This window comes from Hemibagrus wyckioides, linkage group LG14, assembly GCF_019097595.1.
Source record: "Hemibagrus wyckioides isolate EC202008001 linkage group LG14, SWU_Hwy_1.0, whole genome shotgun sequence".
Classification (NCBI taxonomy): Eukaryota; Metazoa; Chordata; class Actinopteri; order Siluriformes; family Bagridae; genus Hemibagrus; species Hemibagrus wyckioides.
In genome coordinates this window covers 25,862,413-25,875,399 of record NC_080723.1, presented here as the reverse complement: position 1 = coordinate 25,875,399, position 12,987 = coordinate 25,862,413, and the positions used below count along the sequence as shown (strand labels likewise).

Genomic DNA, 12,987 nt, shown 5'->3' with positions numbered 1-12,987 from the left:
CTCGGGTTATATCGGGATCATCTCAGATCACACCTCACCTGTCTCTCTCTCACACACACACACACACACACACACACTAAACACACCACACACTCTCTCTCACACACACACACACTAAACACACCACATACACACCACACAGACATACACTAAACACACACACACACTAAACACACCACACACTCTCTCTCACACACACACACACTAAACACAGCACACAGACATACACTAAACACACACACACACTAAACACACCACACACTCTCTCTCACACACACACACACTAAACACAGCACACAGACATACACTAAACACACACACACACACTAAACACAGCACACACTCTCTCTCACACACACACACACACACTAAACACACCACACACTCTCTCTCACACACACACACACACTAAACACACCACACACTCTCTGTCACACACACACACACACTAAACACACCACACACTCTCTCTCACACACACACACACACTAAACACACCACACACTCTCTCTCACACACACACACACACTAAACACACCACACACTCTCTCTCACACACACACACACACTAAACACAGCACACACTCTCTCTCACACACACACACACACTAAACACACCACACACTCTCTCTCACACACACACACACACTAAACACACCACACACTCTCTCTCACACACACACACACACTAAACACAGCACACAGACATACACTAAACACACACACACACACTAAACACAGCACACACTCTCTCTCACACACACACACACACACTAAACACACCACACACTCTCTCTCACACACACACACACACTAAACACAGCACACACTCTCTCTCACACACACACACACACACTAAACACACCACACACTCTCTCTCACACACACACACACACTAAACACAAAACACAGACATACACTAAACACACACACACACACTACACACACCAGACACACACACCACACAGACATACATTTGTGGTGTGTTTAGTGTGTGTGTGAGAGAGAGAGTGTGTGGTTAATAAACCACTATGTGTAAACACTCATCCCCTCAGCAGTCTCTCTTTTCTCTCTCTCTCTTCAGCTATAAACACTCGTCCCCTCAGCAGTCTCTTTTTTCTCTCTCTCGCTCTCTCTCTCTCTTCAGCTATAAACACTCGTCTCCTCAGCAGTCTCTCTTTTCTCTCTCTCTCTTCAGCTATAAACACTCGTCTCCTCAGCAGTCTGGCTTTTTTCTCTCTCTCTTCAGCTATAAACACTCATCCCCTCAGCAGTCTGGCTTTTTTCTCTCTCTCTTCAGCTATAAACACTCGTCCCCTCAGCAGTCTCTCTTTTTTCTCTCTCTCTCTTCAGCTATAAACACTCATCCCCTCAGCAGTCTCTCTTTTCTCTCTCTCTCTCTTCAGCTATAAACACTCGTCCCCTCAGCAGTCTCTCTTTTTTCTCTCTCTCTCTTCAGCTATAAACACTCGCCCCCTCAGCAGTCTCTCTTTTCTCTCTCTCTCTCTTCAGCTATAAACACTCATCCCCTCAGCAGTCTCGCTTTTTTCTCTCTCTCTCTTCAGCTATAAACACTCATCCCCTCAGCAGTCTCGCTTTTCTCTCTCTCTCTCTTCAGCTATAAACACTCGTCTCCTCAGCAGTCTCTCTTTTTTCTCTCTCTCTTCAGCTATAAACAATCATCCCCTCAGCAGTCTCTGTTTATTCTCTCTCTTCAGCTATAAACACTCATCCCCTCAGCAGTCTCTGTTTATTCTCTCTCTTCAGCTATAAACACTCGTCCCCTCAGCAGTCTCTCTTTATTCTCTCTCTCTTCAGCTATAAACACTCGTCCCCTCAGCAGTCTCTCTTTATTCTCTTTCTCTATCAGCTATAAACACTCGTCCCCTCAGCTGTCTCTCTTTTCTCTCTCTCTCTCTTCAGCTATAAACACTTGTCCCCTCAGCAGTCTCTTTTCTCTCTCTCTCTCTTCAGCTATAAACACTTGTCCCCTCAGCAGTCTCTTTTTTCTCTCTCTCTCTTCAGCTATAAACACTCGTCCCCTCAGCAGTCTCTTTTTTCTCCCTCTCTCTTCAGCTATAAACACTTGTTTCCTCAGCAGTCTCTTTTTTTCTCTCTCTCTTCAGCTATAAACACTCGTCCCCTCAGCAGTCTCTCTTTTCTCTCTCTCTCTCTTCAGCTATAAACACTCGTCCCCTCAGCAGTCTCTCTTTTTTCTCTCTCTCTCTTCAGCTATAAACACTCGTCCCCTCAGCAGTCTCTCTTTTCTCTCTCTCTCTCTTCAGCTATAAACACTCGTCCCCTCAGCAGTCTCTCTTTTCTCTCTCTCTCTCTCTCTCTCTCTCTCTTCAGCTATAAACACTTGTCTCCTCAGCAGTCTCTCTTTTCTCTCTCTCTCTCTTCAGCTATAAACACTCATCTCCTCAGCAGTCTCTCTTTTTTCTCTCCCTCTCTTCAGCTATAAACACTCGTCCCCTCAGCAGTCTCTCTTTTTTCTCTCTCTCTCTTCAGCTATAAACACTCGTCCCCTCAGCAGTCTCTCTTTTCTTTCTCTCTCTCTCTTCAGCTATAAACACTCGTCTCCTCAGCAGTCTCGCTTTTTTCTCTCTCTCTTCAGCTATAAACACTCGTCCCCTCAGCAGTCTCTCTTTTTTCTCTCTCTCTCTTCAGCTATAAACACTCGTCTCCTCAGCAGTCTCTCTTTTCTCTCTCTCTTCAGCTATAAACACTCGTCCCCTCAGCAGTCTCTCTTTTTTTCTCTCTCTCTTCAGCTATAAACACTCGTCCCCTCAGCAGTCTCTCTTTTCTTTCTCTCTCTCTCTTCAGCTATAAACACTCGTCTCCTCAGCAGTCTCGCTTTTTTCTCTCTCTCTTCAGCTATAAACACTCGTCCCCTCAGCAGTCTCTCTTTTCTCTCTCTCTCTCTTCAGCTATAAACACTTGTTTCCTCAGCAGTCTCTTTTTTTCTCTCTCTCTTCAGCTATAAACACTCGTCCCCTCAGCAGTCTCTCTTTTTTCTCTCTCTCTCTCTTCAGCTATAAACACTCGTCCCCTCAGCAGTCTCTCTTTTCTCTCTCTCTCTCTCTCTCTCTCTCTCTCTTCAGCTATAAACACTTGTCTCCTCAGCAGTCTCTCTTTTCTCTCTCTCTCTCTTCAGCTATAAACACTCGTCTCCTCAGCAGTCTCTTTTTTCTCTCTCTCTCTGTTTGTCTGTCTCTCTCTCTCTCTGAGTGCATGCTGGGAGTGGGCGGAGCGCGTTGAGTGTGAGCGTGGTTGACACGTTTCTCATTGCTTAACGTTTAATAACTTCTTGATTTATCTATATATATATATATACTTTTTTTTTTTTGAACAATTTCCTTTTTTTTTTCATACCATCTAAACTCTCTGTTTAATCAGAGCAGTTTTCTGGCCGTCAGCACCAGCTTTCCCGCTGGAGAGCATGGCGGCCCAGGGTAGAGACCCCCTCGATAACCTGACGCGCAGCCATGGCGTTAGAGTGGTTACCGGGGCGGGGGTGGAGGAGTGGTGACCGGGGCGGGGGTGGAGGAGTGGTGACCGGGGCAGGGGTGGAGGAGTGGTTACTGGGGCGGGGGTGGAGGAGTGGTGACCGGGGCAGGGGTGGAGGAGTGGTTACCGGGGCGGGGGTGGAGGAGTGCTGCCTGGCCGCAGGGGAGGTGGTCGGGCATCGGAACGTTCTGGCGGCGTCCAGGATGAACAGCGCGGTGGTGATGTTTGTCAACACGGTGGAGAACGCAGTGCTGTTGGCCCAGAAGGGCATTATACTCAGGGGTTCACTCACTGATGTGTTCTCCCTCGCAACACCTGCAAAAAAAGTCACGCTGTCCAACGTGCCCCCGTTTATTTCTAATGAAACACTGGAAAGACAGCTTTCCATTTTCGGTAAGCTCGTCTCTCCGATAAGGAAAATGAACATAGGTAGCAAATCAGACCTGGCGAAACACGTGCGCTCATTCAGGAGGTTCACCTACATGATCCTCAATGATAACAGCACTGAACTCGAGCGCACGCTAACATTCAGGATCGACGGGTTTGATTATGTTATCTATGTGTCCACCGTGTCCATGAGGTGTTTCGGCTGCGGAAAAACTGGGCATCTAGTGCGTGATTGTCCCCAGGGCGCAGACAGCGGTACAGTCCCCTCTGATGTGAGTGAGGTGTCGGTTCGGGGCAGTGACGGGTTGGATCGAGCTGATCAGAATGACGGAGTGGTCGAGGCGGACTCTCCGGTCACGGACGGAGCGGGCGTCTCTCATGCGGGTTCTGTTAGCGCTACGGCGGGAGAACCAGAGACCTCAGAGCATAACGTGAGTGACAACACCAAGACCGACCCAGTACCCAGTGATGGGGTGAGTAACACTGGTACCACTGTTCCCACTGCTCAGGCTGAGCAGGCCTCACCTGAGCCGCATATAGAAATAGAAACTGAAACTGATGTTGGACTGATGATTAGTCAGGACAGTGTTAATGAGAATAATGTTGTTGTCTTACCGGAAAATGCAGACGAAGCGATGATGGAAACTGAGCTGACCGTTCTCAAAACACCCGTAAAAAGAAAGACAAGAGACAATGACAAAACTGTGAAAGCCGCGAAAAAAGCAGAAAAGAAGCAGGCAGAAAGTATTAGTGAGCTGGACAGTGAAGAGCCCTCTCCTGACCTCACTGTCTGTGTCACCACTGAGGGTCACTGGGTCGGTAAAAAGTACAACGCGAGTGAAATTAAACACTTTCTTAAGATCACAAAGAACATGAAAATGGTACAGATCAACAAATACTTTCCAGACCTGAACAAACTGCACATTGCCATAAAGCGTCTTATGGGTGAAGGGTGTTTCGAGGACAAAGAGTTATACAGGTTAAAGAAGATCGTCACTAAAATCAACACCCTGTTAAGTAATGATGATGATGACACGTCATAGTTCTCTCGGTCCTCACAGACCGCAGACGCCCTTTCCTGTGCTTATTCTTTTCTGTGTGCTCATGCAGGACATTCACATCGCATCCCTGAATGTTAACGGTGCTAGAGACTGCAGGAAGAGAGCAGAACTGTATGAACTAGTGACACAAAAAAGAATAGACGTATTACTTGCACAGGAAACCCATAGTGACGCTAAAAACCTAGTAGATTGGACACAGGAGTGGGCTGGCCCCTTGTTTTTAAGCCACAATACCTCTGTTAGTGGAGGAGTAGCTATTTTGTTTTCAAAGACTTTTAAACCTCTCTCTTACAGCGTGGAAGAGGTAGTAGCTGGCAGACTGTTAAAAGTCAGAGCTCTTTTAGAGAACCATGCTATGGTTTTTATCTGTGTGTATGCCCCGGCTTCCCCAGTGGAAAGAATAGCTTTTTTAGATCAATTATGCAATGTTTTAGAAACTTGTGATGCAGAGGAGTTTTTATTTGTTGGTGGTGATTTTAACTGTACTTTAGAAAACAGTGACCGCAACCATATAGAGCCACACATGCCTTCAAGAAGAAGACTCCTACACACTGTTGAAAAACACGAGTTAAGTGATGTTTGGAGAAATATGAATAAAACTCAAAAACAGTACACCTGGGCTCATGCTGCTGATGGAAAGGTATCATTAGCAAGGTTAGACAGGTTTTATGTTCCAAAGCATCACATGAACACCATAAAAAGTTGTGTTATTAGTCCAGTTGGTTTTTCAGACCACAGCTTGGTTTTATGTGTTTCAGTTTTAAATTGTATTAAACCGAAGAGTTCTTACTGGCATTTTAACACAGTTTTACTGAATGACCAGCATTTTATAGAGATTTTTACTTTTTTCTGGAGAAATTTTAGGAAAGAAAAAAGTGCTTTTATTTCTCTGCAACATTGGTGGGATTTTGGGAAAGCTCAAATAAAACAGTTGTGTCAACAGTACACTTATAATGTCACAAGGGATTTGGCTCGGTCTATGAAACAACTAGAAGATGAGATAACAGAACTTCAGTTGTTAGCACAGTCCACAGAGAACCAGAACCATATTCAGACCCTCACAGTCAAAAAGAAAAAGTTATCGGACCTCCTTGAGTTTAAAGCACAAGGTGCATTAATCAGGTCACGATTCCAGAACGCAAAACAGCCTGCGCTCTGAGTCTGGACACCTTTTATCTGATACAGCTGACATTAGGAAAAGGGCGGTTAGTTTTTATGAAAAACTCTATCAATGTGAGTACAGAGAACACACCACAGAACAGAGCTTTTTAGAAGACCTGCCCCGAGTGTCACATGACTCCAATACAGAGCTGAGTGCAGATATAACATCAGCAGAGCTGCACAAAGCATTAATGAGTATGGAGTGTGGCAGAGCGCCTGGCATAGACGGGCTTCCGTCAGAGTTTTATAAGTCTTTCTGGCATGTTTTAAGGGATGACTTACTTGAGGTTTTGAACGACAGCTTGACAAGAGGACTGCTACCATTAAGTTGTAGGAGAGCAGTCCTCACTCTTTTACCCAAAAAAGGGGACCTGACAGACATAAAGAACTGGAGACCTGTTTCATTGCTTTGTAGTGATTACAAGATGCTGTCTAAAGTTTTAGCTACAAGACTGGGAAGTGTTCTGGAAGAGGTTTTAAACGCAGATCAGACCTACTGCATACCCGGGAGGTCCATATTTGACAACATCTCATTAGTTCGAGACATTTTCAGTGTCTCCAAACTTTTTGGGCTGAATATGGGTTTCATTTCCATAGACCAAGAGAAAGCCTTCGATCGAGTTGAACACAACTACGGTTTCCTCTGCAAAGGTAAACTGGTCTAAGAGCGAGGCTGTTTTAGTCGGCCAGTGGGTAGGCGAGGTACCTAAACTCCCCGGAGGCCTAAGTTGGAAAAGCGAAGGCTTTAAGTGTCTAGGCGTGTACCTGGGTAATGACTCGTTCACACAGAGAAACTGGGAAGGGGTCATTGAAAAAGTAACTGGTCGCCTAGAAAAGTGGAAGTGGTTGGTGCCTAAAATGTCTTACAGGGGGCGGACGCTAATTATTAACAATCTGGTAGCATCGTCTCTGTGGCATAAAATAGCCTGTATAGACCCTCCTACAGACCTTTTAATGAAAATCCAGTCGATTTTGTTGGACTTTTTTTGGGATAAGTTGCACTGGGCGCCACGCAGCATTTTATACTTACCCAAAGAGGAAGGTGGGCAAGGTCTTATACATTTACAGAGCAGAACTGCAGCCTTTCGTTTACAGTTTTTACAGAAGTTGTTATGTGGCTCAAAGTTTTTTAGCTGGAAACAAGTGTCCAGTGCCATTTTAAGATCTTTTGGGCAGATGAGAATGGACAAGGCACTCTTTTTAATGAATCCAGAGAGACTGAACACTGCAAGACTGCCTGCTTTTTATCACAACTTGTTCAGAATCTGGAGACTTTTTAGGGTGCAAAGAACCACAGCCACAGACTCTCTTCACTGGCTACTTCAAGAGCCTCTGGTATACGGGGCACGCCTGGACGTCGGGGACTCTTCACTGTCGCAGTCTCTCCTCGCGTCTGGTGTCACCACCCTCAAACACCTGGTGGACGTCGCCGGACCTCACCTACAGAACGTTGATGGAGTAGCTGCTCGGCTAGGCGTGAGGTCAAAGAGGGCGGTGAGCCAGCTGCTGCGAAAGTGGACTCTGGTCATCTCGCGTGAGGAGAGGGAAATGCTCATGGACTACTCCAGTGGAACTGAAAGCCCCGACTCAGAGGACCCGTTTCCTGAACTTGCACTGTCTGTGGACTGTGGACAGGAAGGCACGGGTCACTTTTTGGACTGTAAAAATATCACAAACATGAACTTTTTTAATGTGACTGGGAAAACGTTTTATAAAGCATGTGTCAAAGCTTTTAATATGCGGTCGCTCAGGGGGAGAGTGGACACACCCTGGCACACTGTCCTCGGTTTGAATGAGGTAGAGCGTCCAGAGTGGAGGTCACTATAAGCCACCATTGCCGAAAAGAACTGGAGATTTACAATGGAGAATTTTACATGGTATTGTTGCGGTCAATGCTTTTATCTCTGTTCTCTGTCCCCAGGCTAGCCACTCGTGTCCCTTCTGTAATCAAAGAGAGACTATCTTTCATGCTTTTACAGAATGTTCCAGACTACAGTCTCTCTTTACCGTTTTACAGAATATTTTTAGTGTTTTTAACGAAAAGTTTTCACTAAAAGTATTTATTCTTGGTTTTAGGTACACACGCAAAAGACGAGCTCGATGCCAGCTTTTAAACTTTGTTCTGGGGCAAGCGAAAATGGGCATTTACATCAGTCGAAAGCACCAGGTTGAACAAAATGGCTGCCGCAATGTTGTAATGGTCACTACAGCACTCATAAAGTCCAGGATTCTGATTGACTTTGTGTTCTATAAAAAAACAAAGAACCTGTCTGTGTTTGAGGAAACCTGGTGTTGTAGAGGAGCCCTGTGTTGTGTTGTCAATGAAAAACTGCAATTTGCACATACACTGTCTTAATTATTTATTTATTTACCTTTTAACCCCATCCTTTAATTGACATTTTTCTCTATTTATTGGTTTTCACTGAGAAGATGTAAATAAAGGTTTTTTCAAATTCAAAATTCTCTTCAGCTATAAACACTCGTCTCCTCAGCAGTCTCTCTTTTCTCTCTTTCTCTCTTCAGCTATAAACACTCGTCCCCTCAGCAGTCTCTCTTTTTTTCTCTCTCTCTTCAGCTATAAACACTTGTCCCCTCAGCAGTCTCTCTTTTTTCTCTCTCTCTCTTCAGCTATAAACACTCGTCCCCTCAGCAGTCTCTCTTTTCTCTCTCTCTCTTCAGCTATAAACACTCGTCCCCTCAGCAGTCTCTCTTTTCTTTCTCTCTCTCTCTTCAGCTATAAACACTCGTCTCCTCAGCAGTCTCTCTTTTCTCTCTCTCTCTCTTCAGCTATAAACACTCGTCCCCTCAGCAGTCTCTCTTTTTTTCTCTCTCTCTTCAGCTATAAACACTCGTCCCCTCAGCAGTCTCTCTTTTTTCTCTCTCTCTCTTCAGCTATAAACACTCGTCCCCTCAGCAGTCTCTCTTTTTTCTCTCTCTCTCTTCAGCTATAAACACTCGTCCCCTCAGCAGTCTCTCTTTTTTCTCTCTCTCTCTTTTCAGCTATAAACACTTGTCCCCTCAGCAGTCTCTCTTTTTTCTCTCTCTCTCTTCAGCTATAAACACTTGTCCCCTCAGCAGTCTCTCTTTTTTCTCTCTCTCTCTTCAGCTATAAACACTCGTCCCCTCAGCAGTCTCTCTTTTTTCTCCCTCTCTCTTCAGCTATAAACACTTGTTTCCTCAGCAGTCTCTTTTTTTCTCTCTCTCTTCAGCTATAAACTCTCGTCCCCTCAGCAGTCTCTCTTTTTTCTCTCTCTCTCTTCAGCTATAAACACTCGTCCCCTCAGCAGTCTCTCTTTTCTCTCTCTCTCTCTTCAGCTATAAACACTCGTCCCCTCAGCAGTCTCTCTTTTCTCTCTCTCTCTCTCTTCAGCTATAAACACTTGTCTCCTCAGCAGTCTCTCTTTTCTCTCTCTCTCTCTTCAGCTATAAACACTCGTCTCCTCAGCAGTCTCTCTTTTTTCTCTCCCTCTCTTCAGCTATAAACACTCGTCCCCTCAGCAGTCTCTCTTTTTTCTCTCTCTCTCTTCAGCTATAAACACTCGTCCCCTCAGCAGTCTCTCTTTTCTTTCTCTCTCTCTCTTCAGCTATAAACACTCGTCTCCTCAGCAGTCTCTCTTTTTTCTCTCTCTCTCTCTTCAGCTATAAACACTCGTCTCCTCAGCAGTCTCTCTCTTTTCTCTCTCTCTTCAGCTATAAACAATCATCCCCTCAGCAGTCTCGCTTTTTTCTCTCTCTCTTCAGCTATAAACACTCGTCCCCTCAGCAGTCTCTCTTTTCTTTCTCTCTCTCTCTTCAGCTATAAACACTCGTCTCCTCAGCAGTCTCTCTTTTCTCTCTCTCTCTCTTCAGCTATAAACACTCGTCCCCTCAGCAGTCTCTCTTTTTTCTCTCTCTCTCTTCAGCTATAAACACTCGTCTCCTCAGCAGTCTCCCTTTTCTCTCTCTCTTCAGCTATAAACACTCATCCCCTCAGCAGTCTCTCTTTATTCTCTTTCTCTATCAGCTATAAACACTCGTCCCCTCAGCAGTCTCTCTTTTCTCTCTCTCTCTTCAGCTATAAACACTCGTCCCCTCAGCAGTCTCTCTTTTCTCTCTCTCTCTTCAGCTATAAACACTCGTCCCCTCAGCAGTCTCTCTTTTTTTCTCTCTCTCTTCAGCTATAAACACTTGTCCCCTCAGCAGTCTCTCTTTTTTCTCTCTCTCTCTTCAGCTATAAACACTCGTCCCCTCAGCAGTCTCTCTTTTCTCTCTCTCTCTCTTCAGCTATAAACACTCATCCCCTCAGCAGTCTCTCTTTTTTTCTCTCTCTCTTCAGCTATAAACACTCATCCCCTCAGCAGTCTCTCTTTATTCTCTTTCTCTATCAGCTATAAACACTTGTCCCCTCAGCAGTCTCTCTTTTTTCTCTCTCTCTCTTCAGCTATAAACACTCGTCCCCTCAGCAGTCTCTCTTTTCTTTCTCTCTCTCTCTTCAGCTATAAACACTCGTCTCCTCAGCAGTCTCTCTTTTCTCTCTCTCTCTCTTCAGCTATAAACACTCGTCCCCTCAGCAGTCTCTCTTTTTTTCTCTCTCTCTTCAGCTATAAACACTTGTCCCCTCAGCAGTCTCTCTTTTTTCTCTCTCTCTCTTCAGCTATAAACACTCGTCCCCTCAGCAGTCTCTCTTTTTTCTCTCTCTCTCTCTTCAGCTATAAACACTCGTCCCCTCAGCAGTCTCTTTTCTCTCTCTCTCTTTTCAGCTATAAACACTCGTCTCCTCAGCAGTCTCTTTTCTCTCTCTCTCTTTTCAGCTATAAACACTCGTCTCCTCAGCTGTCTCGCTTTTTTCTCTCTCTCTCTTCAGCTATAAACACTCGTCTCCTCAGCAGTCTCCCTTTTCTCTCTCTCTTCAGCTATAAACACTCATCCCCTCAGCAGTCTCTCTTTATTCTCTTTCTCTATCAGCTATAAACACTCGTCCCCTCAGCAGTCTCTCTTTTCTCTCTCTCTCTTCAGCTATAAACACTCGTCCCCTCAGCAGTCTCTCTTTTCTTTCTCTCTCTCTCTTCAGCTATAAACACTCGTCTCCTCAGCAGTCTCTCTTTTCTCTCTCTCTCTCTTCAGCTATAAACACTCGTCCCCTCAGCAGTCTCTCTTTTCTTTCTCTCTCTCTCTTCAGCTATAAACACTCGTCCCCTCAGCAGTCTCTTTTCTCTCTCTCTCTTTTCAGCTATAAACACTCGTCCCCTCAGCAGTCTCTCTTTTTTCTCTCTCTCTCTCTTCAGCTATAAACACTCGTCCCCTCAGCAGTCTCTTTTCTCTCTCTCTCTTTTCAGCTATAAACACTCGTCCCCTCAGCAGTCTCTTTTCTCTCTCTCTCTTTTCAGCTATAAACACTCGTCTCCTCAGCTGTCTCGCTTTATTCTCTCTCTTCAGGTTTATAAGAGAGAATAATCTCAGCTGCTCATGTTACTGAGAAACTGTAATGAAGTGTAAACCCCTGAAGATGTGGAGAACTTCTGCTAAAGCTTTCTCCATCACCTGTGTATCGGTTCATGGCACTGCGTCTTTACAGGGTTGTGTGTTCATGCTGCTCAGTTTATACACTGCGTAACTTTAACATCAAAAATCTGAAAAATCTGACCAACTAAATGTAGTGTACTATATTATGTCCAGAAAAAAAAAACTTATTTCAACTTTAATGTTGATTATAAGATTAAACAAGTTAGATTTATTACATCAGAGAAAAATGAGATTTTAGACTTGTTTATTATTATTATTATTATTATTATTATTATTGTTGTTGTTACTATTATCAGTCTGTGCGCGCGATCTGACCTTGTGCGGGGGGCGCAGGAGCGCGTGCACCGCGGCCAGCTGGTCTCCGAGCGGCGAGTCCCGGCGGAAGGCGTAGCGCGGAGGGCGCGCGGGCTCCGGGAAGTTGGTGCTGTTGAACGGGTCGGTGTCGTCCAAAAACTGAACCCTGCACTCGAACAGCGCGGCCATGGCCCACGGCCATAAACATTAACAGGTGCTTTAGACGGGTTTAAATCCGTTAATCCGCTTCCGCCTGATCCCCTTAACGGAGAACCCTGGTGACTTCGGCTACAGCGCGTGCCCTTCACTGCAATGCACAGCACGGCGCGTGAAGTGTGTGTGTGTGTGTGTGTGTTTCAGGACCATCTCCAATTACGGAAAAGAGAAAAAAAGAGCGCCCTCCAGCTGCCACACACACGCACGCACGCACACAAACACACACACACAAACGCACACACACACGGACACACACACAAAGACACGCACACACACACACACACACACTTGTTAAACTCACTCTAAGCCTCCCAGAGCTACCTGTCTGTGTTCTATTCCATGTAAATATCCGGATTTGCCTTCCCCTGTGACCCTCTGTGTTTCTTGTCGCTTCTGTTTGCTCTTCGTTTTAAACCTTGGTGCGTTTCATTTTTGTTTTATTTTGCATTTGGGTCATTTGCATTTTTTCTAATACGCTCTGCAGCTGGACACAGAGACTTTAACCCTTTCATGCACAGCGTCCAAACTTATGAGGAATTTAAGACTCTTCTGAGTAAACAGGAGGTAAAAATCCTCCATATACCCTCCAGATCATTACTGTGATTTAACATAAATTCAAATTTTATTTATCACATACGAAATCATACACAGTACGACATGTAGTGAAATACTTTTTACGACTGTCCTTCGTTTTGAAGAAAGAAGAAGAGTAGATTTAAAATGTGTGGACATGAAAAATATAGGGATATAGATAAAAAAATAGGAAGAATAAAAACAGTAGAAATTAAAGACATGATAAATTATGAAAATCCAATAGTTTTCGGATATGCATATACAAATATATATATATATATAT

General features: G+C 44.7%; 1 protein-coding gene across 8 annotated transcripts in view; it reads right to left on the bottom strand.

The window, feature by feature from the left end:
• The window catches only part of fhod3a (formin homology 2 domain containing 3a), a 107,184-nt gene extending 94,893 nt beyond the window's left edge, over positions 1-12,291 (bottom strand). For 2 of the 8 annotated variants that reach the window (XM_058408439.1, XM_058408441.1), the window contains exon 1: positions 11,937-12,283. In XM_058408439.1, the coding sequence (XP_058264422.1) occupies positions 11,937-12,104 (168 nt within the window). In that variant the 5' untranslated portion in view covers positions 12,105-12,283. Of the gene's footprint in view, positions 1-11,936 lie in introns of all 8 variants that reach the window. The other 6 variants (XM_058408443.1, XM_058408444.1, XR_009206543.1 and 3 more) reach the window with 5 other exon arrangements.
• Between the last annotated feature and the right edge of the window lie 696 nt (positions 12,292-12,987).